Consider the following 27908-nt stretch of genomic DNA (forward strand, 5'->3'; position numbering starts at 1 on the left):
AGGAAGCGGAGTGGGTGTCTTGAGCTTTATCCCACCCTGCCCCTCCTGGGTGAAGTGAGTGCCTCTTAATGTTTTTATGCTTACGTTTTATCTAACGTTTATAGTACACGACTGTATCCTATTATTATCAATCGATGACTGGACCACTCTATCTAGAGGTATATGTTTTATTATTGAACACTGCACATAATCAACCAGTGATTACTATTTAGTGGGATAGTATTGCTTTTCCCAGGTATTTGGCGCCATTGACAGGTTTCTTTTTCCTCTCATTTACCCATTTGCACTATGTCAATATAGGAACCCTCCTAATTGGACTATATACCTGTGGCTGCTTGTACCTTCCCAGTTGCCGATTATATTCTTAACCATCAATACGGTCTTTCCTTTGGCGCCCTGCCAGGATATCCCAGACCCCTTTTTTCTAAAGAGGCCTGTGACTAATCCCCTCTCCTTTTTCTTTTTCTTGTCCCTGCCTTAAACCCTATCAAACATCTCTGGAAAGACCTGAAAAGGGCTGTGCACCAACAGTCCCCATCCAACCTGACAGAAAGTATTGCCACATCCAGGTGTGCAAACCTTGTAGAATCAAACCCAAGAATACTGGAGGCTGTAATGGCTGCCAAAGGTGCTTCAACTAAGTTCTGGGTAAAAGGTCTGAATACTTATTAATATTTTAGTTTTTAGTTTTCAATAAATTAGCAAGGATTTTGAACATTCTCTTTTCACTTTGTCATTGTGGAGTACTGAATGCAGAATGATGGGGAAAATCTTGATTTTTTCATTATTTTTTTACCACAAGTCTGCAACATAAAATGTGAATAAGGGTCTGAAGACTTCCAAAATGCATTGCATGTCACTATGCTACATGCATGTATACATTTTCTTCACCAGCTGCATGTGGGACATAAATGGGGCATAAAAATGTTCAGTGCAAACCTGCTGGTTCAGGCCATTAACCCCCTATTTTCTTTTGGATCTTAGTAGCATCTGCAGTACCTTACAGTCTAAAAGGTCTTTCTTGATCATTGCCTCATGTAAAGGTGTCCAGCAATCAGACAAAAAACAATCTTGTCAGCTGATTGCCTCTTTTATATGCGCGTAAAACTTATCATTGATTGGCAGCATATCGGCCCATGTAAACAGGGAATGTGCTGCCAACAATATTGGAAATAAGGGGCATCAGAAACTAGAGCAAACATTGGGTAGTGGGCAATTATCTGTCTATGTGTATGGTCCTTAAAGGAGCACCGATAAACTTCATATATTGTTGAATGCTGCTCGTTATGGATAGAAACCTGCCCATTTAAAAGGACTCTAACTTGAAATGAAATTGTGGGATGATTTAAATTTACTATAATATGGAAGAAAATCCAGTGCTCAAAGCAAGTCATTTCACCTGATTTCTGAAACAAAATAGTCATACCCTTTCAAAATATGGAGCAGCTGTTTGATTCCTCCCCATGTCCGAATTTCCACACAGATTTCTGGGTCTTCACAGATCTGAACCAATATCCAGACAACGCTCCATAGCAGCTTGAGGTGGTCAGAGTGGAGCAAACTAAGCAAAGTAGGAACACCGTCGTAAATCTTCACTTGTTCCTTTACGTCAGACTCTGAACACAGAAGGCGTAGGAGCTCTGCTGAAAGTCTGCATTTTAAGGAAACATATTCATCATATCATAATTTCAGTTACTACTGCATTTCTTGTCAGCTAACTATAATAAAGATGAAATTAGGAAAATTGCAATACCAAGACAAGGGGTAAAACAATATGTGACACTTGATTAGGTTTGCTTGTAAGGTCTAGTTAAAATACCCTTGAGGGAAGACCACTTACCAGGTCCTCGATGTTCTCTTCACGGGACATCCTAAAACATTTAATGTGAAAATGGCTTAATGTACCATAATGGGCCTAAACCTCAATCAATTGCGTTGAAACTTTGCACAACCTAAGTTCCCAGCTTCCCAAACCTATCCTGGAAGTTTCATGGATTTTAGCTACCCACAAGGCAAATGAGTGACATTAAGCTTGTTTTTTGGGGAGCTTAATGTGGCTTAACGTACAAAAAACAACTCAGATGTTTTCCCCAAACTTCTTATAATACAAGACTCTGTCTATGTCAACATATTCAGAAGATTTTTTATTAATTATTTTTGAAAAAACATACCACAAGTTATTCACGTTAAACTATTTGATGCCATAGATAGGAATATGCATACTTATTACCCTCACTACCTCCTCTGTAATGGATTTCTCATGTATTCTTCATTCCAGATGGTTATCATCTATAGGGACATACCGAAAGGTTATAGATACAGGCTGAAGTTTTCCTCCAAGATCACTACTATGTTTTGGTTTATATAGTTTAATAAATAAATAAATAATTGTCTTCTTACAAACTGAGTTATTGCAATATGAAGGTAACGTTGACAGAAAACAAGGGACATGAAGTCATGTCCCCAATGTCATATTTAAAAAAATAATAGTGTGCTATATTTTTACTAAAAGCACAGATTTTTTCAGGATTTAATTGAATAGATAAGAGTCTTAGATGTTAACCAATTTCCCCCAAACTTCACATCATATAAGTTGTTTTATGTACGTTAAGCAACATTAAAGGGCTTCTACCACCAGAAATACTGTTATGTAGCTGACTGACATTAGCGATGCGCCCATGTCAGCACTACATAACAGTATGTTTCTAACATTTGTCCCTGCAGCCGTTTGTGTAAAAAAAGCACTTTTATTATATGCTAATGAGCCTCTAGGTGCTATGTGGGCGTAAAATCAGCACCTAGAGGCTCCGTCTACTCACCCTTTATGCCGCCCAGGTCCCCTGTTCTGCCCGCCCCGCTCCTCTTGATTGATGCCACGGTCCACCGCAACGTTGACGAAATCCCGCGCCTGCGCCATTCACTTCTGTCTTCGGCGCAGGCGCAGTGAGTGAATGATGCGATCCTGGTGCTGGATTCCTCACTGCGCCTGCGCCGACTACATCACAGTGAGGAAGCCGACATCAGGAGAGCAGCCTTAACTCACTGCGCCTGCGCCAAAGACAGAAGTGAATGGCGCAGGCGCGGGATTTCGTCAACAATGCGGTGGACCGTGGCATCAATCAAGAGGAGCGGGGCGGGCAGAACAGGGGACCTGGGTGGGATAAAGTGTGAGTGGACGGAGCCTCTAGGTGCTGATTTTACGCCCACATAGCACCTAGAGGCTCATTAGCATATAATAAAAGTGCTTTTTTTACACAAACGGCTGCAGGGACTAATGTTAGAAACATACTGTTATGTATGTCTGTGAAGGTTCTCATTTATCTCATTTATTACAGATATATACTGTTATGTAGTGCTGACATGGGCGCATCGCTAATGTCAGTCAGCTACATAACAGTATTTCTGGTAGTAGAAGCCCTTTAAGCTCCCCAAAAAACAAGCTTAATGTCACTCATTTGCCTTGTGGGTAGACAAAATCCATTTAACTTCCAGGATAGGTTTGGGAAGCTGGGAACTTAGGTTGTGCAAAGTGTAAAGGCAATTGATTGAGGTTTAGGCACATTAAGCTCTTTTTACATTAAGCTAAATGTTTTAAAAAAGGAATAAAATAGTTTAATGTGAATAACTTTTGGTATGTTTTATCAAATGATCCCAAATCTTCAGAATATGTTGGCATAGAGAGAGTCTAGTGGGATGGGAAGTTTGGGGAAAATTGGTTAACATCTGAGTTGTTTTTTGTACGCTAAGCCACAATAAGCTCCCCAAAAAACAAGCTTAATGTCACTCATTTGCCTTGAGGGTAGCCAAAATCCATAAAACTTCCAGGATAGGTTTGGGAAGCTGTGAACTTAGGTTTCAAGGCAATTGATTGAGGTTTAGGCACATTAAGCTACATTAAGCCATTTTTTTACATTAAATGTTTTAGGATGTCCCTTCTTCACTTCCTGGTTCAGGCTTGACACACAGGAAATGGCAGCAGATATCCACTCAGCCAATCAATATATGCAACAGTGACCCACCTCAGCCAGTGATTAGTTGAGCTGGCTTCTCCTTGCGTTACCTGTGTGTTGAGACTTAACTGTGAAGGAGGGACCACCAGGAACCCTGTATTCATTGGAATGGGAACGTTGACAGGCTGGAGAGGTCATAGATTCTTTTATTTTTTTAACCTCTTTACTAAAAATGTTATACTGCTGGACAAAATCTTTAAATGTTGATGTGAATCATTTTCCAGCTTATAATCATCAAACGTACCTTTTGGAGAGCAGATCATATTCTTGCAGTATCATCATCAGACTTTCTACGATACTGAGCTCACTAATAGAAGTTCTGCATTCTGGACTAAAAAGGTAAATATAAATCAATCTCATAATCTTTTTACAGCTTCACTTGGGCCAAGCATGAATATGTACACGTCCTTAGCTGGTAATAGACCCAAGACCTTAACTAGCCAACAAATGAACGTCCAACCTTACTTGTGGCAGAAACCTTGACATTTTACAACATGCATAGACGCTGCTTTTATAAAGTCTGATCATAAGGCACAAAACTACAGATTATGTTCAACTAACAGATGATAAAAAATGTGCAAAATGCAAATCGAAATAAAAAAATATTGTCTGGTGGAAGTCTGTTCAAATGGAAAGTCCAGCCACTAATTACTTTAAATTTAAGACTAACTCTTAATCTGACTCTTAGGGCTCATTCACACGACCGTATGCCCTCCAAGACATACGGTCTGTGAGCGGGCCATATGTCCCGGAGCGGCATACATCGTACGCACAGCATCATAGATTGCTGTGCGCAGTGGGCCACCCAAGGGGCTATTGTCCCGCACTCATATCATATGAGTGCGGAACAATAGTCCCGCGGGCGGCCCAATGTGCACAGCGTCATAGTAACCTACGGCACGATGTATGCCGCTCCGGGACATATGGCCCGCTCACTGACTGTATGTCTCGGAGGGCATAAGGTTGTGTGCGTGAGCCCTTAAGGGTATATTCACATGGGGAAAATTACATGCAAAACATTCTGCAAATGAAATTCAGTTCCATAAATCTTTTATTCCCTTCTTCACATCATAACATGTTGAGTGTTGCTTGCTGAAAACTATAGTGTTTTTTTGCCTAACAAGTAAAAAGATTGAACAAAATACCATATGCAGGAGTCTTGGGAACTCAGCCTTCAGCTTTATCAGTAACTCACCTTTCAGCCAAACTTGTAAGAGCAAGGAGGGCACCTACTAAAACGTTACTGTCTCTTGCAGCTAAGAGTTTCACAAGGGTCTGAAAATACAACATAACAATTGAATGAGCATGTAGATAGGTGCAGAAAATATACTCTCCTCTTCTCCCCTGCCATTCCACAGACTTTTTACCTGTATGCATGTCTGTATATATATATATATATGTCCTTTCATGCCCATGCAATTTGGTGTATGTGGGTGAGACTTCCACGGACATGAAAACATGACTAAATAATCACAGATACATGATACGTAAAAAACAACTTGATTTACCATCTAAACATTTTGCTGACATGAAACACACGGAAAAAGAACAAAAATGTTCAATTATTGATCATGTCTCAATGCCCAGGAGAGGGGGTAATAGGGTCAACATTTTGAAGAAGAAAGAGTTATTGTGGATATATAAACTCAATTCTTTAAGGTCCAATGGCCTTAATGTTGATTATAATGTTGGGAATATATTGTAGTGAGGGGCTTGCCCTCTTGATTCCTTTGGGACCGGTCGACTTCCATTCATGTGTATGGGTGGTAATTTTGGAACAAGTAAATATATGTGATATATTTATTATTTATTTATTGTAATTTTTTTCATTTTGTCATTTTTTTAGGTGTTGGGCTGGAGAGGAGGAGGATAAAGTCGAAAAAACAAACACATTGGCCAGAGTCTTTGAACTACATCAGTGTTATAATGTTGTTATGTGATCTACCAGTTATGCCCGGGCTGCGCTATCAATACAGGAGCAGTGATTCGATTTCAATCCCTATTTAATATGTAAGTGAAAGTAGAGGGATGGCACTCAAAACATAGGTGATGTATGGAGGATAGGTAGATTCAAAGATTATTTATTAAAGAATGGCTGAATGTGCCTAAAAAACAATGGCTGGGTATGCCTGAATAAAAATAGTATCATAAAGTGTGTCGCCAATAGATGTGAACAATTTCATAAAGCAGATCGCTAGTAAATATATATATATCTGTAAGTATCCACACTTGTATACAATATAAAATAAAATAACCATACTAGTAAAATGGTAGTTTAAATGTCAATTCATAAAAAATCCTGTTGGAGAAAAATTCTGTGGGAAAAAAATCCCAATGATAAAGGAGAGGTATTTAACACCTGTTGAAGAAGAGTCTGTGGAGGGAAAGTCCAATCTTATGATGCAATATCCAGTGGAGGGAATGAATGTACAAATCCTGTTAATAATGGACAATGTCCTGAAATGTCAATTGTATTCAAGTCCTGTTGGAGGAAAAGACATCTGGTGGACTAATAAGATAAGTGTCTCCTTGTGACCAGAGTTTCTTTACAGGTCCGATGTCATGAGCTGTATATATGAAAAAAACTACTGCTGTGTAAGCAGGTACGTTACCCTCCTGTTAGTCGCTGGTGGAATGGTAAGCGGCTCCTTCCTGCAGAGCGGCGTGCACGTGACAGTTACCCGCCCGCTGAGTATTCCGGCCGTGCGGTCTTCACTTCCGGTGACGTCACATGCGTTTGAAGCGGAGTTTCCCCGCTCGAACTGGTGTCGGCTTGCCACGTGGGAGTGGGTGGCGGGAAAATGCTGCAGTTTGAACAGCATTTTCTAGGCACATTCAGCCATTCTTTAAAAAATAATCTTTGAATCTACCTATCCTCCATACATCACCTATGTTTTGAGTGCCATCCCTCTACTTTCACTTACTCCTCCTCCATTACAAGCGTTGGGTACGCTTTGTTTGGATTGAGCACCTTATTCCACCCCTTTGAGTTATAGTGAGCCGCCTCATACCTATATTTCCTATTTAATATGTGTCTTGCACTTTGAATTTGTGAAGGAGATTAAGTGGCGATTAGGACTAGTAGGAGGGACATATTGCAGAGGCCGCAATAACTTGCGTGCAGCTGTTAGGTCTTTCCCCGTTGCGGTGGGGGATGTGCCCTGATTAGTTTAGGTCCATCAACTTGCATAGTCCGCTAAGCCATATGGCCGAATATTGTACTCTAAAGATGCAAAAAGGAAGAAGAGCCCTTATATGTGAGCTCGTTTGTTAATAATGGATTTAGTTTTCTATATGTTAGGGTTATTTCACGTACGTAAGTATATATCTACTTTTTTTCTAACCTGTTTTTGTTTTATGATTGTAAATTTTGTTATTCTATTTCTGCAACATGATGACAGAGCAGCCATCTTGCCTGAGCTGTTGTTAACAACATTTAGAGATATGCTTTACAGCAGCCACAATGGGCCATAGACACAATAGACTGGAGGGGACCTCATTGGCTTCTATGGGAGAGTTTTCTAGACATGCTCTGTAACCTATGCAGAGGTGATCTTACAAGAAAGAAGTAGATAGGTGATTTTCAAAGCTTATGTGAATGGTGGATCTGGTGCTATCTATATATAGTTGATATCTGTCATTATAATCTTGCCTGTGATGATAATGAGATGACTTCTAAAAAGTGATCTGTACATCGCAAGGAGTGACACATATAAAGCTTATTGGCCAGTGTTAAAAAAAACTGAAGGATTTTAGGATTTTTTAATGCCACTACAATTCTGCAGTTATGCCCTAAAAGGCACACACATGAAACATCTAATTTACCGCCAGCTAATCTACCGCCAGCTATTCCTGTGATCATGCTTGAGTCGAAGGGGTTAGCTGTCAAGATTGACGCTTCCTCTGATTGAAGCAGTTGGACAGGATCAGGACTGTGAATTACAGCATGGATACTGATCTCAGGGGCGAAATGACAGCACCCCCAAGATCATCATGGAAACAAACATCATAGTGGCGCAACAGACAGCTGTCCATAGTGTGCATCTCAGTCATGGGGTGGCAAATGGTTAAAATAATGATTTCATTAACTGTAAATAAAAGTAATGCAAATTTCTAATATACTTTTTGTTCAAATAACTATTATTTCAAGATCTCTGCCTTCAGTTAGTGAATGGAAACATTCTTGTTTTATCTAGAAGCTCAAACCTGCCCAGATCATGTTCTCCCATACTGAGCGTGGAGATCGAAATGTTCACAATGAGAACACTAGAAGTGTGTTGTGCTTATGTAATTGATCCATTCTTGTATATACCCATAGACCACCTTGAGCTAAAGCAAGTTTCTTGGAAATCAAAATTTGTACTATCAGTCACTATTTCTAGGTTTAAAAGGAAAACGGTCTCTTACTTTGTGTGCTCCACTTTCTATCAACCATTCTCTTTGGTCTTTGACAGCTGCAAGTTTTTGAAAGATATCTGTAAGACAAAACAGTATGGCAGGAGATTTAAACACATTTTTAAGTAAGTTTTACAGGAGTCTGAGCTGCCGTCATTTTGCATTATTTGATTAAATGTTGCACAATGTCTGATTAATTTGGTGCATTTTTAAGTCTAACATCTGCCTTGAGAATTTATTCCACTGGATGAACATTGTGACAATTGGGGCGCTTTTACATGAGCATATTTGCAAGCTGTATACAGTCCCGGATTTTATGTACCGGAATCAGCTGCTATTGTTAAAGAAAAGGGCTATTCGCATGGGCGTATCATTTCCGTCAGCATTTGAAATCCTCAGGATGTTCTACTTTTGTGCGTATTTGCTTCCAAATATGTCCATTATAGTCAATGGGAGTGCATCCAAAACTCAGGACGGAAGGAATACGCATGTAATTACTGATTCAGTACTTATCACAGTCTGGATGTTATATTCTCCAGAATCCGCATATTCTGGAGGCGGAATACGCACTGATTTCCATATGCTGGTATGAAAACAGCCTTTTTGCTACTTTTTACAAAGTCAGCTCAACAGGACATCCATAATCGCTTTTCAAAACTAAAGTGAGTAATGTGAAAATGAAAAATTTCCAGTCCAGAAGACATTAACATCTCTGCTCCTCTCCATGCTAATTGTATTTTTCAGCTATTCTAATTATTAGTTATAAAGCACCAATATGTTGTTACAATATATTTAATGTTAATAAGAGCAAGATAATGCACCTGGGGCGTAAAAACCCAAGAGCAGAATATAAAATCAGTGATACAGTCCTAACCTCAGTGTCTGAGGAAAGGGATTTAGGGGTCATTATTTCAGAAGACTTAAAGGTAGGCAGACAATGTCACAGAGCAGCAGGGAATGCTAGCAGGATGCTTGGGTGTATAGCAAGAGGAATTACCAGTAGAAAGAGGGGGGTGCTCATGCCGCTCTACAGAGCACTAGTGAGACCTCATTTGGAGTACTGTGGGCAGTACTGGAGACCATATCTCCAGAAGGATATTGATACTTTGGAGAGAGTTCAGAGAAGAGCTACTAAACTAGTACATGGATTGCAGGATAAAACTTACCAGGAAAGATTAAAGGACCTTAACATGTATAGCTTGGAAGAAAGACGAGACAGAGGGGATATGATAGAAACTTTTAAATACATAAAGGGAATCAACAAGGTAAAAGAGGAGAGAATATTTAAAAGAAGAAAAACTGCTACAAGAGGACATAGTTTTAAATTAGAGGGGGAAAGGTTTAAAAGTAATATCAGGAAGTATTACTTTACTGAGAGAGTAGTGGATGCATGGAATAGCCTTCCTGCAGAAGTGGTAGCTGCAAATACAGTGAGTTTAAGCATGCATGGGATAGGCATAAGGCCATCCTTCATATAAGATAGGACCAGGGGCTATTCATAGTATTCAGTATATTGAGCAGACTAGATGGGCCAAATGGTTCTTATCTGCCGACACATTCTATGTTTCTATGTTTCAAACAACAGGGATCAACCTGCTTCTTCACGTTCACCTAATTAATAACTTGGTTTGGAGAGTTGCTTTGAAACTCAGCCCTACTGTAAGTTTTGAGGTACCTGTATACCATGAGCCACGCTTAGAATGTGGAAAAGGTGATTGCTATAGGGGAAATCTAGTTCTGTGGTCTTGTGCACATCGGGAGTTCTTACAAATATTATGGGGGTAATTTATTAATATAAAATACACCTAAATTAGGCAAATTTCAGGTGCAACCGTTAATTGAGCCGCTATATGCGACTTTGCCCTGCTCACGCCAGGTCTAAAATTGTGAGTGAGGCATGGGGGGGCGTAGAAAAAGGTCTAAATGTAAGACAGCTCGGAAGCTGTAAGACAGCTATGGGACTTTATTAAGACCGGCGTCTAAAATAAATGTGTCCCTATAAATTTAACATAAAAGAAGAGATACATTCTCTAATATGTACTTGAACAAAAGTATAGCAGAAGGAAAACAAATTGAAAATTAAATATGTATGTCATAAAAATCCAAAACACTACGTTTAAAGGTCATCAAGGAAACAGGAGTGTGGTTCTCAACAGCATTTTAAAGGGATTCTGTCCACTCATTTGAGGCCTATAACCTAAACATATGGCCAGGTCCCTACTAATAATCTGAATCTGAAACTGTCCTTATTAAATGTGCCTGTGGCTCTATTAGCACATAAAACAGGTTTTTATAACCTGTCATTCACCTACCTAAGGTGCCCAAGGGGACGTCGCTTCATACAGGGTGCCCGGCTGCAGCCATCTCCGTCTGGTGCCCAGCGCTGCCTTCCCACTAGAAATCACTGCCCTCCATTTCTATAGAGCGGCCTTCCTCACCTCAGCGCCGCCTCCCTCACCTCAGCACCGCCTCCCTCACCTCAGCACCGCCTCCGAAATCGTCCGCTCCCTCAGTCAGATCCCGCGCGTGCGCACTAGGTATAACCTGATGCGCCCATGCAGACTCCTGGCAGCAGCCTCGTTGAGCGAAGTGCGCATGCGCCGTCCGGCGCACTTCGCTCAAACCTGCCTTGACCGCCCTATTGCAGCCATCCTCTCACAGCCGCACGGAATCTGGCTGAGGGAGCGGACGATTTTGGAGGCGGTGCTCAGGTAAGGGAGTCGGCGCTGAGGTGAGGAAGGCGGCTCTATAGAAAGGGAGGGTGGCGATTTCTAGTGGGAAGGCGGCACTGGGCACCAGACGGAGATGGCTGCAGCCGGGCACCCTGTATGAAGCGACATCCCTTTGGGCACCTTAGGTAGGTGAATGACAGGTTATAAAAACCTGTTTTATGTGCTAATAGAGCCACAGGCACATTTAATAAGGACAGTTTCGGATTCAGGTTATTAGTAGGGACCCGGCCATATGTTTAGGTTATAGGCCTCAAATGTCATGACAGAATCCCTTTAAAGAGGACCTTTCATCGGTCCAAACATTGTGAACTAAGTATCATGACATATACAGCGGCGCCCAGGGATCTCACTGCACTTAATATTATCCCTGGGCGCCACTCCGTTCTCCCGTTATGTCCTCCGGTATGTTCGGGGACTTGGTTACAGTAGGCGGAGTCTGCCCTTGTTCTGCTGGGTGTCTCCCCCTCCTAGGCTGTAGCGCTGGACAATCGCATCGCAGAGCTCACAGCCTGGGAGAAAAAACCTCCCAGGCTGTGAGCTCTGCGCTGCGATTGGCCAGCGCTACAGCCTAGGAGAAGGAGACGCCCAGCAGAACAAGGGCAGACTCCGCCTACTATAACCAAGTCCCCGAACATACCGGAGGACATAACGGGAGAACGGAGCGGCGCCCAGGGATAATATTAAGTGCAGTGAGATCCCTGGGCGCCGCTGTATATGTCATGATACTTAGTTCACAATGTTTGGACCAATGAAAGGTCCTCTTTAAGATGAAGGTTTCTCATTTAGAAATGTCAGAAGACATCACTGAAAACAGTAAAAGAAGTTAGATCTTCAGGATCACTAAGACATGGCGTAATATGGCACATCCAGTCACTGGCATGTATCAGCTATTAGTTTAAAAATCTTTGGATCTCAGGACTGTCAGCAGATTGTCCTTGTGAAATCAATGGGGCTTTAACATGCAGACATTTCAATTTCAATAGGGCAACCAGTCAATAAATGTCAAGAACCTGAAACTCTCTGACCTGCAACCAAAAGGGTAAAAGCTCACACAGTTCAACAGATAGATGCAAGCCCCCTCATCAACCCCAGTACCCCCACGTCCAAGCTCATGGATCCCATTCATTACATCTTTTAAAAGTGGAACTTTGAAGCAGTGCTCAGGAACATCCGACACTCCAGCTGTTGTGAAACTACATCTCCCAGAATGCAAACCTGTTCAACTGTCCTCTCCTCTGAATTCCTCTAGAAATAAATGGAGCATGCTGGGAGTCGTAGTTTCACAACAGCTGGAGTGCTGAAGGTTGCTGAACCCTGCTTTAAAGTGTAACTTTGGACTTCAGTGTGTACTGTACACTAAAGACGAATAAGTGTAGGATGCATAGGCTTCTCATTCTGCTCTGTTTTACAGGCCCAGTCACTAGTTTAATCCCACAGGCCAGGGCTACACTGCTAATTGCAGAAGATCATAGGTCTACTATAACCATGACCAGAAACATCTCAAATGCCCCTTTTACGTTTGCATTTCTTTTGCCATAAGAAACTATTCTGCATGCATTAGGCCTGCAATTTTACCGCAGGTTGCATTGTTTAAAGGGAGTATCACCAAATTTTCACCCATTAAACTACACTGAGCAAAAATATAAATGCAACTCTTTTGGTTTTGCTCCCATTTTGCATGAGCTGAACTCAAAGATCTGAAACATTTTCTACATACACAAAAGACCCATTACTCTCAAATAAATTTCACAAATCTGTCTAAATCTGTGTTAGTGAGCACTTCTCCTTTGCTGAGATAATCCATCCCACCTCACAGGTGTGGCATATCAAGGTGCTGATTAGACAGCATGAATATTGCACAGGTGTGCCTTAGACTGCCCACAATAAAAGTCCACTCTGAAATGTGCAGTTTGATCACACAGCACAATGCCACAGATGTCGCAACATTTGAGGGAGTGTGCAATTGGCATGTTGACTGCAGGAATGTCTACCAAAGCTGTTGCCCGTGCAATGAATGTTCATTTCTCTACCATAAGCCGTCTCCAAAGGTGTTTCAGAGAATTTGGCAGTACATCCAACCGGCCTCACAACCGCAGACCACGTGTAACCACACCAGCCCAGGACCTCCACATCCAGCATGTTCACCTCTATGATCGTCTGAGATCAGCCACCTGGACAGCTGCAGCAGCAATCGGTTTGCATAACCAAAGAATTTCTCCACAAACCTTCAGAAACCGTCTCCAGGAAGATCATCTGCATGCTCATCGTCCTCATCGGGGTCTGGACCTGACTGCAGTTCGCTGTCGTAACAGACTTGAGTGGGTAAATGCTCACATTCAATGGCGTCTGGCACATTGGAGAGGCATTCTGTTCATGGATGAGTCCCGGTTTTCACTGTTCAGGGCAGATGGCAGACAGCTTGTGTGGGTGAGCGGTTTGCTGACGCCAACGTTGTGGATCGAGTGGCCCATGGTGGCGGTGGGGTTATGGTATGGGCAGGCGTATGTTATGGACAACGAACACAGGTGCATTTAATGGATGGCATTTTGAATGCACAGAGATACCGTGACGAGATCCTGAGGCCCATTGTTGTGCCATTTATCCATGACCATCACCTCATGTTGCAGCAGGATAATGCACGGCCCCATATTGCAAGGATCTGTACACAATTCCTGGAAGCTGAAAACCTCCCAGTTCTTGCATGACCAGCATACTCACCAGACATGTAACCCATTAAGCATGTTTGGGATGCTCTGGATCGGCATATACGACAGCGTGTTCCAGTTTCTGCCAATATTCTGCAACTTCGCACACCTATTGAAGAGGAGTGGACCCACATTCTGTGACGGACCACTAGTACTCAGGAAGAGTATCTCTGCCTCTGTATTCTTCCTTGTTCAGGAGATATTGTAAACCGCTGGTCTTTAGCTCTAAGTTTTCCCCAGTCACTGGTCGAGACTTAGTGTAGGTGAAATAAAGTCTGCTTCATTGAGCAACTGCACAAACTTATATACAGAAAATGATCAGATGAAACTGTAATCCCCCTTCCCCTCCCTAGACATTGTGTCTGTACCACACCACAGGGGTCCACCTGCTAAAATAGCTCCAGACAGGCCTAGCAGGAGCCTGGCCAAAATGTCATTGTCCTGAGCAATTTCAGAGTACAATGGGAGATAATGAAGGGGGGGGGGGGGTGCTGACAGTCTTTTGATAACAAGTTACACAGTATGACATAATTACACATATCCAACACCAATACACATTTAACTTAAACTGATGACCATGTCGTCACACATTCTACAGGCCACAATCAACAACCTGATCAACTCAATGCGACAGAGATGTGTTGCACTGTGTGAGGCAAATGGTGCCCACACCAGATACTGACTGGTTTTCTGAACCCCCCCCCCCCCCCCAGTAAGGCAAAACTGTGCACATTTCAGAGTGGTCTTTTATTGTGGGCAGTCTAAGGCACACCTGTGCAACATTCATGCTGTCTAATCAGCACCTTGATATGCCACACCTGTGAGGTCGGATGGATTATCTCTGCAAAGGAGAAGTGCTCACTAACACAGATTTGTGAATAGTATTTGAGAGTAATGGGTCTTTTGTGTATATAGAGAATGTTTCAGATCTTTGAGTTCCGCTCATGCAAAATAGGGAGCAAAACCGAAAGTGTTGCATTTATATTTTTGCTCAGTGTATAAGCAGTGGCCAGCAGAATGTTGCCCAAGCATGCTAGACATACCTTTATGTCATTTCTGTCGGTAGTGAATGTCCTGGAAAAGCTGTTTTAAATGTGTGGAAAACAGCTGTAAAGTGGCATGAGGGATGGGCTATAGTTCTCAAAGTAACAAAGCTAAAAATAATCAAAAGTATTAGTCCAAGATCAAAATATGTAAGAAGCTTTATTAACACATAAGTCCAATAAAAATACATAGAAAGAGTGCTGCTGAAAAAAGGGGGAAAAAAAACCCTGAAGTGTTGTCCACTGCGATGTCACATGTCCCAGCGATTGTCTAATAATGATAAACAAGATGGCACCATACCAGTTATAACACGTACCATCTTTATAATAGGATATGATATGTCAGAGTAATATAGTAGCGTATGTCCTATGACTATAAAGCATCAACTACAATGCACAATACGTCCAATGCAAAGATAAAGCAATGGGTACAACATCATCTAATAACATGCATAATATAGTATAGTATATATTTTTATCTTGGACTAGTAATTTTATTATTTTTTTGATTGTTGGTTGAGTAAGGGTCCGTGTACATTAATGGGCATATGTAGGTGATATTTTTAGTTCTTAAAGTGCCCAAATCCACTGCCCATCGCCGTGCCATGTAACTCCCGTAAGCTGCAAAGGTCTCCTCCCCTCTCTACCAACGTCACTCTGATGTTTGCCCGCTGCTTGCACCACCTGTAAGCTGTGGCTGGCACCCACCCCCATCTCCCCTGACTTCAGGGAGATGCCTCAGCAAATCTCATGCAGGCACTGTGCACTGTGCTTCTGGCGCATGCATCGAACATTCTCTCTAGTGGGCAACTGCCTCAGAGAATTGTTCTGCGCATGCGCCAGAGGTGTAGCACATGGCACCTGTATGAGATTTGCTGAGGCATCTCCCTGATATCAGGGGAGAGGAGGGTGGATGCCAGAAGGGGTGGACTGGGAATTTAACCAAGCCGGTCTGGGCCTTTATGACCAAGCGTTTTTCTTCCTTTTTTCATGGTCTCGTTCCAAGAGCTATAACTTTTTTATTTTTTTGTCTAAATAGCTTTATGAGGGCTTGTTTTTTACGGGACAAGTTGTAGTTTTTAATGGCGCCATTTTGGGGTACACATAACTTTCTGATTAACTTTTATTAACTCTTAAGAAAAAATAGCAATACTGCCACTGCGTTTTTACATTATAAATTTTACGGCGTTCATTTTTCGGTACAAATAACATAATCTCTTTATTCTCTGGGTCAGTACGATTACAGTGATACTAAATACTTATAATTTTTTTACGTTCTACTACTTTTTTTTGCAATAAAACCCTTTTATTAACCCCAAAAATTATTTTGCATTGCCACTTCACAAGACCCATAACTTTTTTATTTATTTTTTCTATGGAGTTGTGTGCAGGCTTGATTTTTGAGGGACGACTTGTATTTTTCATTGGTATCATTTTGGAGTAAATGCCGCTTTTTGATCGCTTGTTATTACGTTTTTTTCGGTGGAAACTAAGAATAAATTTGAAATTCTGTCCTTTTTTTTATTTTTATGGCGTTCACTATAGGGGATAATTTATGTAATATTTATGTAGTCCGGGTCGTTACGGACGCGGCAATACCAAACATATGGGGGATATTTTCTTTTTGCAATTTTTTTCATTGAAAAGCATATTTTTTTATTTTATGGATTTTTTTTATTTAATAAATGTGTATTTTTTCTCTATTTTTTTTACTACTTAATAGTCCCACAAGGGGACTATATTATACAGTATTTTGATTGCTTTTAAAATGTAATGCATTATCTCTATAATGCATTACATTTCAATAGCAATGCTATTCAAACATTGACCAGCAGGCTGCGCCAGAGAGGCACAGCCTGCTGGAGATAACTGAAGGGGGCTCGGGGCCCTGATCGGAAGCAAGGTAAGCTTCCCAACACATCAGCACCCTGCGATCGCATTTTCGGGGTGCTGATGGGAGACAGAGGGAGTCCGCTCCCTCTGTCACCACTTTACATGCAGCGGGCGCCATTGCGCCCGGTTAAACAGCCCGGATGGTACTTCTGCTGGTCCGGGCTGTTAGAGCAGGGCCCCGGCTCTCATGTGAGAGCCGGTCCGTGCTCCCCGCTGCACGGGGGAGCCGTGCAGCACTTAGACTGGGCCGCCATAAAAACACGGCGGCCCAGCCTAAGGCCCCTTAGTGACCGCCGTAAAAAGGAGTATGGGTGGTCACTAAGGGGTTAAAGTGGCCCAGAAAAAAAACTAAAAGTGGCCCTATTTTGTAGGCAGGTCCAAATTAACAGAAGGAGGGGAAACACAAGTAGGCGGGGTGAACAATACCATAGTGCAAAATACCATCCCAGTAGAACCAAATAACACAGTGTGGCACAATATACTGCCCCAATAGCTGGCCCCCTGTGGTGGCCATCAATAGCTTCCATCTTCTGTTCTCCTCCTCTAGTTGTCTATGGAGCAGGGGACTTAGGAGGTGAGGTGCGGGCCACAGCAGTTGAATTCAGGAGGGTATGTGTGGTCACTGGCTAGGTATATGAGTACCTGATTCTCACAGTATTAATTACTGTTGAGAGCTCATTATGTACCCAGTCAGCGGCAGAGAGGAGGGCTTGGGTGGCCCCCTAGGGCATCGGCCCACCAGGAAATTTCCCTGTAGGGTCTATGGCCAATCCGTCCCTAGATGCCAGGCACAGCTTACATGAGGAGCGGGGAAGTTCTGCATCAGAGTGACACTGGTGGAGAGGGGAGGAGACCATTGCAGCTTAGGGGAGATACATGGTGTGGGGATGGGTGGTGGGCTTGGTCAATTTGAAAACTAAAGCCTGTCCCCTTGGGCACATTAGAGCCTTTTTCTCTATGATTAAAGCTGCTTTTCCAGGACATTCACTACAGACAGAAACAACATAAAGGTATGTCTAGCATGCTTGGGCAACATTCTGCTGGCCACTGCTGATAGTTTAATGGGTGAAACTTTGGTGACAGACTCCCTTTAAAGTGGCCGTCCCTTCGTGACAAAATGCATATAAATATATAAAAGAAAAGAGCACTATTCTAGGACAGAATATTTTTTATTTTAACTTTTAATAGCAGATTGAGGTTGTGACCCATGGGCTAGCTCCCTTTCCCTTCCTTACATTATGATAACTAGGAAGAGCCATGTAAGTGTGAACAGTCCCCTGGGCCCAAGATTAGCTGGGGCATCCCTCTGTCCTGGGTATACACCCATGATAATCTGCCTTTTGTCTTTCTCCTGCCATTATACCGCAGTTACATTAAAATATTCCTTAGGTTTGTAAACATGACATTACAAATAATTAAACTTACAAGTCATATTGACCAGCTTGTCAATATTAAATTCATCTTCTCCAGACGAAAGGTACGTGTTACATGTTGTCTGCATGTACTGTAAATAAAAATGAGTTATTCAACAAATGTCCAGCAGGTGGCACACCAGCATTAAAAGTGCTGCAGTACATGTGCAACTGTAAAGAATAATGGCGTGGTCACGTCAAACCGGCAAGTGTGAACGTAGCTTAATTTTGCACATACTTTAAAACAAATAAGGCCAAATCTTTAGCCTTATTTCATGAAATACACACGGCTAGGCTAAGTTCACATGTGCAGGTTTTTAAAAAGCAACAAAACTCGTCACCACATAAAACTGACAAACTCTAGATAGAGAATTCCTTATTTTTGGCCTTATTGATAACGCTTTGTGAAAATATTCTTTTGTAAAACTTTTTTTTTTTTCTGTAAAATGTGTTAACGTGCATGATCAATGAATGTTAGTAACCCTTTGTTCGTGTAGCAATTATTGACAGTCTTAAATTAGGGAAAGAGGACCTGTCACCACAAAACGCTGTGCAATCTGAAAGCACAGCATGTTATAGAGCAGAAGAAGCTGAGCAGATTGATATATAGATTTCTTGGAAAAGATTCAGTAAGACTTGTAATTTATACATTTATATCTTTGCATTTTCCACCTCCTGTGAACAGTTATCGGTACAGGGAGGAGGAGTTATCACTGACTGACAGCTATCTCTGTATGTATACTGTGGGGATCTGAAATTCTTTGGCCCTGTTGGGTCAATGGAGTGTAAACAACCAGACCGAAAAGTGCTGTATCATAGGTCCTGCCACTGAGACTGCTCATCTCAATGCTATGAATATTGGAAGGAAGAGGCCACTGTTGTTGTTGTTCAGTCGCAATTCAGTCGTGCTCAAATCTTTGCGACCCAATGGACTACAGCACGCCAGGCCCCTCTATATTCCACTGTCTCTCGAAGCTTGCCTAAGCTCATGTTTGTTGCTTTCATGATACTGTTCAGCCATCTCATTTTCTGCCGTCCCCTTCTCCTTTTGCCTTCGATCTTTTCCAGCATCAGGGTCTTCTCTAATGACTCCTGCCTTCTCATTATGTGTCCAAAGCATTTCAGCTTCAGCATTGCTCCTTTCAATGAACAATCAGGGTTAATTTCTTCAAGGATTGATTGATTGATTGATTGATTGATTGATTGTTTTTTCTTGCAGTCCATGGAACTCTCAGAAGTCTTCTCCAGCACCACAGTTTGAAGGCGTTGATTCTTCTATGTTCAGCCTTGCTTATGGTGCAGCTCTTACAACCATACTGTACATTACAAGGAAAAACCATGGCTTTGACCATACGAACTTTTGTTGGAAAGGTGACATCTCTGTTTTAATTACACTACAAGTTTGACATTGCTTTCCTTCCAAAAAGCACTGTTTTTCCTTCCATAAATTTTAATTTCATGGCTGCAATCACCATCTGAAGTGATCTTTGAGCCCAAGAAAACAAAATCTAATACTGCTTCCATTTCTTCCCCCTCTATTTGCCAGGAGGGGATGGATCCTGAAGCCATGATCTTAGTTTTTTTAATGTTGAGACTTAGGCCAACTTTTGCACTCTCCTCTTTCACCCTCATCAAGAGGCTCCTTAATTCTTCTTCACTTTCTGCCATAAGAGTCGTATCATCTGCATATCTGAGGTTGTTGATATTTCTTCCAGGTTTTGCTTTATTGAGTCCAGCATTTTGCATGATATATTCTGCATATAGGTTAAATAAATAGGGTGATAATATACAGCCTTCTCATACTCCTTGCTTCTTGACCTGCATACAAGTTCCTCAGGAGACATGTTAGGTGATCAGGTACGCCCATCTCTTTAAGAACTTTCCATATTTTTTTGTGATCCACACAATCAAAGGCTTTGGTGTAGTCAATGAAGCAGAAGTAGATGTTCTTCTTGAACTCTCTTGCTTTCTCCATAATCCAGCGAAGGTTGGCAATTTGATCTCTGGTTCCCCTGCCTCTTCGAAAACCAGCTTGTTCTTCTGGTAGTTCGCGGTTCACATATTGCTGAAGCTTAGCTTGCAGAATCTTTAGCATAACCTTGCTAGCATTTGAGATGAGGGCAATTGTTCGGTAGTTTGAACATTCTTTGGCATTGCCTTTCTTTGGGATTGGAATGTAAATTGACCTTTTCCTGGGCACTAAGCAACGTTTAAATGCGAAGTGTATGATTACGTGGATTCTAGGGTCCAAGATTTGGCTGTGGCTGTAGAGACTGGGTGGTATGACCAGTTCCTGTATTACACTCCGAGTTTGGCCCTGCTAAACTAACAGCTCAGCCGGACTTTTTAGAAAAGTTGTAAGCAGAGTGGAAAATCTACCAAAAGTTGCACAATGGTGGACTGGGATTGATAAATGTATGCCTATGTTATCTGGTTATATTAGACTTTAGATTTAGAACGTTTGGAGAAACTTGGAAGTATTTATTAGAAAAAAGTTTGGAAAACTGCAACAAAGCCCTCTCTTCCAGCTGTCTAGGTGGTGACTTCAACCTCATTCAATTGCTTGTACATTCTTAAGATACTACAAAGTTGTACAGATGCTGAATAGCTGGGATTTAGAAAGGAAACATAGATGTCTCTTATGAGAGACTGCTACTGGGACTGGCACTGTTGTGGGGGCACTGTGGTATCGGGAAAATGTGCTTATGTTATCACAAAAAGAGAGAGAGATAAAAGGAATAGCTAAAGATGTGCAAAAACTCTGCAGAGACATGATGAACCTGGAGGACTCCTCTCTGATCATTTGGGCCCGAAACCATACCTTTCTTGTAAAAATGCAGTCCTTTAATCTTGAGAAATGCTTGTTTATATTTTATGCAAATAAGATTTTTGGTCGCCATCCCTCTGCTAGTAACACCGCCCTGTCCCTCCACCTCATATTTGATTGACTGTCTCTCAGATTTCAGAGTTTCTCGGGATTTGAGGACCACATTTTCACAAAAGCTATGGGTTATATTTCGAGAAACCAACTCTACATGACGGTATGCTTACTTTGAAACCAATTGTTGAGGTGACAGACTTCCTTTAATTGCTATTTATCATGCACCCCTGATTAAGGATGGGGCTACAAGGCAATCTTGACATCTCAAAGTAATGATGTAGTACAGAAATTATTCAAGAAAACATGTCACACTAATAAGCAGTGCTTATACATTTAAAGGGACACTTCCAGCAAATATTTTTAGCATAGGAGACAATCATGATTAAAGGGGCTGTCCAGGATTGAGGACTTTGTTTCATTAGTACAAGACAGACAAACATATAACATACATCCATGTCCTACCTGTTCCACATGTTTCTCAAGCCCCGTCTTCTTATAGGAAATTCTTCGCTGGAAGTGAACTTTTCTTATACTAGGTGACGTACCGGGTCCCTTGCAGGAGCGCTGAAGCCTCTTCTTCCGGCTGCTCAGGGAGCCCGGTGAAGTCACCGGCACTGATGGGCGGGCTTTAGCGCTGCTATAGCCAATAAAATGGCTAGGGCAGAGCTAAAGTCCGCCCATCAGAGCCAGTGATGTCACCGAACACACTGCCCCGGGAAGCCTTCACCGGGCAGTGTGTTATTGTAAACAAAAGAGCCTTTGCCCTGTGCGATTTAGCGAAGCACAAAGGAGAGCATCGGAGCATTAACATGATGCTCAAGTCAGGGGAGTTGCCTGGGTGAAAATAGAGGTTTGTCCAGGTTCAGCTCTGAACCCGGACAACCCCTTTAACTTCTCAGTCAGACCACCACTGTGACCAGAAAGGAACGGAGATGAGTGACTCAGTTAGAGTATCACATAATACGCTAATCAATCCAATGCACTTCTGTGGGCATCTTTATCTAGGCCCATGTAGAAAACAATTCACCTGGCATACTGTAATCCTAATTCTACACCTACTATTGTAGCAAGGATTACACAGCAGCAGTAAACTGATAATAGAGTACCTATCTTTATAGGAGGTGTTTTCATTTGTGTTGACTGCTACAGAAGACCATTATTTTGTACTTAATTTTCAATGACACAGCATTGTCAAAATGAAAAATAAAAACGTCACAAAAAAAAAAAATAAGGGAAAAAAACAGTTTTACCTGTGCAAGAATGTCCACTCCATTAATTTGATGAAGTACCCCCTGATTTAAAAAAAAGTTAGCTTAGAATAATATGTTGAATATAATAATAACAACAACAACAACTAATGCACTAATTTCAAATTCAAAGCATGTATAGAACCTACAAACTTTTTTTAAAACAACTTAAGTATGAAACCTGTCAACACACATGGGTTAACTGTAAAGGAAAGCTTTACTTTATGCAAAAAAAAGTATAAAAAATATATATTTTCAGCATTAGTTTGCAAAGAATATATTTTCATTGTTGAAATAAACTTTTCCAAACAGACACTGCGGCAGATTTACTAATACTGCTTTAAATTTAGACAGCTTAGGACTAGACTAGATTTGTGAGATTCATCACAGTGATTCACGGTGTATGATAAATTTGCCCCATCTTTAGTAACTTTTAAATAACTTTTTGCCAAATCTTTTGCTCCAGTGCTTTCTGGCTATGACAGATAAAATGATCTTCCACAGGCTGTTCCTCTGCTGGAACAGCCTGCAGGAAGATTTTAGTGCTAGTGTGAAACTAACCTAAGGCCTCATGCACACGACCGTATGTATTTTGCGGTCCGCAAAAAACGGATCCGCAAAAAATACGGATGACATCCGTGTGCATTCCACATTTTGCAGAACGGAACAGCTGGCCCTTCATAGAACAGTACTATCCTTGTCCGTAATGCGGACAATAATAGGACATGTTCTATTTTTTGTGTAACGGAAAAAAACGGAATGGACACGGAAAGAAAATGCGTTCGTGTGCATGAGCCCTAAGCCACAGACCTTGTCTAACGAGGAGCAGGAGAGTCCACATTTATCAATGTATTTGTGCCTCTTCTGGAACATTAAGGGTCCACTGACACGTCCGCAGTGTTTTGCGGATCTGCAAATTGTGGATCTGCAAAACACTGGGCCAGCATCCCCAATAGAACATGTCCTAGCTGCGGACAAGAATAGGACATGTTCTATTTTTTTCCGGAGCCGCGGACCTGAAGTTCGGGGCCGCAAACCAGAAATGCGGATGGGGACAGCATACTGTGTGCTGTCTGCATATTTTTCGTCCCCATTAATAAAATGAATCAGTCTGGATCCGTTCCGCAACGGATCCGGACCCATTCATGCAGACGTGTGAATGGACCCTTAAAGGGTTTTTCCGGGAATGGAATACTGATATGTCTGATCAGTGGGGATCAGACTCCGGGCACTGCCACCAATGAGCTGTTTGAAGAGACCACAGAGTTCTGTTGAGCGCCGCGGCCTCCTCACAGCTTAACAAGCACAGTGCCGTACATTGTATAGTGGATGTGCTTAGGCTACTTTCACATCTATGTTTTTAAATCTGGCAAGTTGTTCCAGAAGAGTTCACTGTTTAGCTGGATAGGGCCGTGCACAGCCCGATCCCTACTGACCACAATGGGATCAGGCTGCTTTTTTACATAAATGGTCGCTCTTGGCTGGACAAAAAGTTATTGATGCACTACTTTTTGTACGGCCAAAAGCTGGCATTTACTCCCTAAAATAGCTGGATCCCATTTTAGTCAGTGGGGATCCAGCAGTGCACGGCCCTATCGGGCTATGCCAGAGACGGTGAACTCTAGCAGGATGTTCCTCTACTGGAACAGCCTGACAGATTTAAAAACATAGTTGTGTAACTAAGTATTGCTTCACTTGAATCGAAGCCAAACTGCACATAGTTCATGTGACTGATGAACGAGATGTCTCTGGCCTAGGAAGAGGCCACAGTGCTGACTGGTGGGGTGCTGGGAGTCAGACCCCCACAATCTAATATTGATGACCTATCCTGAAAATAGATCCTGACTGCTTAAAATGATCTTAACAACTATAAAATTAAAGGGAACCTGTCACCTGGATTTTGGGTATAAAGCTGAGGACATGGGCTGCTAGATCGCCACTAGCACATCTGCAATACCCAGTCCCCATAGCTCTGTGTGCTTTTATTTGATTAATAAAATTATGTTATATATATGTAAATGAGGCAAGTAAGAAGCCCAAGGAGCTGTTACTAACATTTCCGGAGCCCAGCACCGCCCCGCATCCTCCGGATCTCCTCCTTTCTCCCGACGTCACAAAGCTAGCGCGATGAGCTAGCGCATGCACAGTGTCGGCATAGTGTTTCCTTCCCTGTGCTGGCATCAGCCTCAGGGAATGAACTGTGCATGCGCTAGCTCGCGCATCGCGAGATTACGGCGCTCTAGCTTTGTGACATCAGGGAGCAAGGAGGAGATTCGGAGGATGCGGGCGGTGCTGGGCTCCTTCACTCTGGACGTGGCTGGGCTCCGAGAGTCAGAGAACGCTGGACTCCTCTCTGAAGCATGGAGGAGACAGGACTCATCTAAGGTTCATTTACATACTATGGCGGGAACATTTATTTTAGGTTTTTCTCTGAACTGATAGTTCGTTCAGAATTGATTTTAATATTCTTATTATTAATGTTTTAAAAAGTATTTTTTTTAAAGTGAGTGGATAAATAGACGTAGAAAGTGATGACCGGTTTCCTTTAAAAGTTGTTGATATAGTCCCATTAATATTAAAAAGATCCATATATCCATAGATAGTAAAAAGTCATTTTAAGACAACCATACCTGATAAAATGGGTCCCGGATTAATAATCTCAAACAGATCAATACTCGCAACAAATGAACAGACGGAGATCTGTCAATCCATTCTCTGCCGTGGGAGAATTAAATGAAACAATAACCAGTGAGTAGTAACATATTTCAGAACAAGAAGCCTTGATCTAATTGCTGAACTTCCATATTTAATCAGATCATTATGCATTAATAGCTTTCTGTGTAATATTTGGCTGCTACATTGCCAGCTGATGCTTTGTGGAACATACAGCGCGTGGGAGATCAGCGTGGGCCGTATTACTGTCTATGCGCATTAATGGCTGAGCTGGGAGGGAGGCCAACAAGGATAACACCATCATTTAGATTTGGAAAGATGTGAAAGGCCGTCACACAATAAAGCCTGACAAGAATGTCTGGAATCCCAGCACTTCATGAATAAAGGGATTTTTGCAATTTCACACACTTGCACATTTTTGGTTTTTAGGATCAGATATTTGAAAAGAGAATTGATAAAATGTATATTAAATCAATTGTAATTAAGGCTGGGTTCACACCTGAGCGTATTCGATAAGCGCTGTTTACAGGCGTTTTTATCGGGCGTATTTTGGGGCGTTTTTGTATTTTGGAAATGCGCGTTGTACGTGCGTTCTTGCTATTGGACACAGAGGCGTACAATGAAAAACAACGGTGTGACGCGCGACAATACGCCCCAAAGAAGCTCCTGTACTTCTTGGGGCGTAGGGCGTTTTACAGCGCATTCGTACGTGCTTTAAAACGCTCAGGTGAGAACCATGCCTATAGGGAATAATTGGTTTTTGCCTGTTGAGCGTTTTACAGCGCGTAGGAACGCGCTGTAAAACGCTCAGGTGTGAACCCAGCCTAATTTGTCACCTGTCTCAGAATAAGCTGTCCTATATGTATGAGGGATAACACTATATCTGCCCATTATATGATTTGTATTCAGCATTTTTCTGTCAGTGTGATGATCAGGGCCGCACCACCAATTAGGGGGGGAGCGGCGGCAGGGCACAGGGAGATGAGCGCTTCTATTGTGAAGTGTTCATCTCCATAGTTCTCTGTATCGCCGTCCTCAGGACACCGATACAGATGGATGCTGCAGGGCAGGGGAGAGGCGTCTCTCTTCCCCATTCCTCTGAACGGCCTGAGCCGTAAATCGCTGCCAGCCTGATGGAGGGAAGTATGTGGGTTTACTTTTTTTTATATGGTACAATACAGGAGAGGAGCGCTATGGGGGCACTGTGGGGGCACTTGTTACTGGCACATGATTGGGGGGGGACTTCCTACTGGCACATGATTGGGGGCATCTATGGGGCACTTCTTACTGGCACATTATTGGGGGGCACTATGGGGGCATCTATCGGGGCATTCTTACTGGCACATTATTGGGGGCACTGTGGCGGCATCTATGGGGAACCTTTTTACTGGCACATTATTGGGTGGCACTATGGGTGCACTGCTTACTGGCATATTATTGTGGAGCACTATGGGGGCATCTACTGAGGCCACAAAGAGGTATTTTATATGGGGGGGATCTATGGGGGAAGGGGGGAGAGGAACACTATGGGGGCATCTACTGAGGCCACAAAGAAGGGGTATTTTATATGGGGGAGCTCTGTATAGGGGCATTTTATACTGGGACACATTATGGTGGATACTATGGGGAAGGGGGGAGAGGAGTACTATGGGGTCATCTACTGGGGCACTAAGAAGAGGTATTTTATACTTGCAAATTATGGGAGACACTGAGGGCATCTACTGGGGCACTAAATAGGGGAATTTTATACTGGTACATTATGGGGGCACTAAGAGGAAGGGGGCAGAGGAGCACTATGGAGGCATTTACTGGGGGCAAGATATAGGGGTATTTTATACTGGCACATTATGGGGGCACTATGGGGATATTAGCTCAACTGGGGGCATTAAAAGGGGGTATTTTTTGCATTGGCACACATTATAAGGAAGCATTTTTCTACTGTCACATTATAAGGAGAATTATTACCACTGGGGGGCATTATGGTGAGCTTTACTACTACTGGGGTCTATGGGGAACATGATTACTAGTATGGGCACTATGGGAGCATTATTACTTCTGGGGCACAGTGGGGACATGTTGGGGGCACTGTAGGAGCACTATTACCACCATGTGTGCTCTAGCAGAGAATTATTCCTATTAGTTGGGACTTTTGGAAGCACTATTACTATGGGGGAACCTTGGCACAGTATCAGCTTACCACCTTACCACAATTATTTTTGGGGAAGTTATGTTTACACTATTAGTGTCAGGGGCACTATTTTCTGGGCGCAGTTATTTTAGGACACTGTGTGCCAATAATTATTGAATGGTACTATCTACATGGCACTAGTATTATCAGGGGGTGTATCTGTTATTGCAGTATAATATTGGGGAGCACAGCGGCACAGTATTGAGGGTGGTAGGATGATTTGTCCAGAGGATGGGAGGATGATGGAAAAGTAGTAAACTAAGATTTTTTTTTGTCATATTGCAGAGTCGAGAAATGGGTGAAAAATTTTGAAAAATGGTCTGAAGGTCTGAAAGGAGAAGATGAGGAAAGTGAACATCTACATCAAAGGAGACGTCACTGGATGTATGAGGTATGGGGCGCTGTATTACCCTGTATGTTCTGTAGTGATATACGTAATGTTAGGAGGGAAGGGGTTAGGTTGTAGCACACCCTCAAAAGCAGAACGAGCATGGAGGACATTACACAGCAATACTGGGCAGTGTGAATCGAGCATTAGGCTACATGCACACAACAGTGGGAAAAAAACTCAGTTAAAAACGAACACACTGTTTTTCATGGCCATTTTGCATCAGTGTGTGCATCTTCTTTTTTCTGGCTGTGTGTCCGTTTTTTATGTCTGTTTTAAATCTATTTTACACCCGTGCCTATAATGTCCCCCATACTGCCCCCAGCTTTAATAATGCCCAC

The 27908-nt window shown here is 42.3% G+C and overlaps 1 protein-coding gene across 5 annotated transcripts in view; it reads right to left on the bottom strand.

Annotated features, from left to right (window-relative positions):
• NEK10 (NIMA related kinase 10) overlaps positions 1-27908 on the bottom strand; it is a 259563-nt gene that overhangs the window by 188414 nt on the left and 43241 nt on the right. For all 5 annotated transcript variants that reach the window (XR_006390017.1, XM_044293922.1, XM_044293920.1 and 2 more), the window contains exons 6-12: positions 24949-25033; positions 22322-22363; positions 18204-18282; positions 8418-8485; positions 5206-5285; positions 4255-4341; positions 1427-1651 (exon numbers count right to left, since the gene is read on the bottom strand). Coding sequence is in view for 4 of the 5 variants with exons in the window: in XM_044293922.1 (XP_044149857.1) it covers positions 1427-1651; positions 4255-4341; positions 5206-5285; positions 8418-8485; positions 18204-18282; positions 22322-22363; positions 24949-25033 (666 nt within the window). In the remaining variant the exon portion in view is untranslated. The remainder of the gene's footprint in view (positions 1-1426; positions 1652-4254; positions 4342-5205; positions 5286-8417; positions 8486-18203; positions 18283-22321; positions 22364-24948; positions 25034-27908) is intronic.

This window comes from Bufo gargarizans, chromosome 5 (assembly GCF_014858855.1).
Source record: "Bufo gargarizans isolate SCDJY-AF-19 chromosome 5, ASM1485885v1, whole genome shotgun sequence".
Lineage (NCBI taxonomy): Eukaryota > Metazoa > Chordata > Amphibia > Anura > Bufonidae > Bufo > Bufo gargarizans.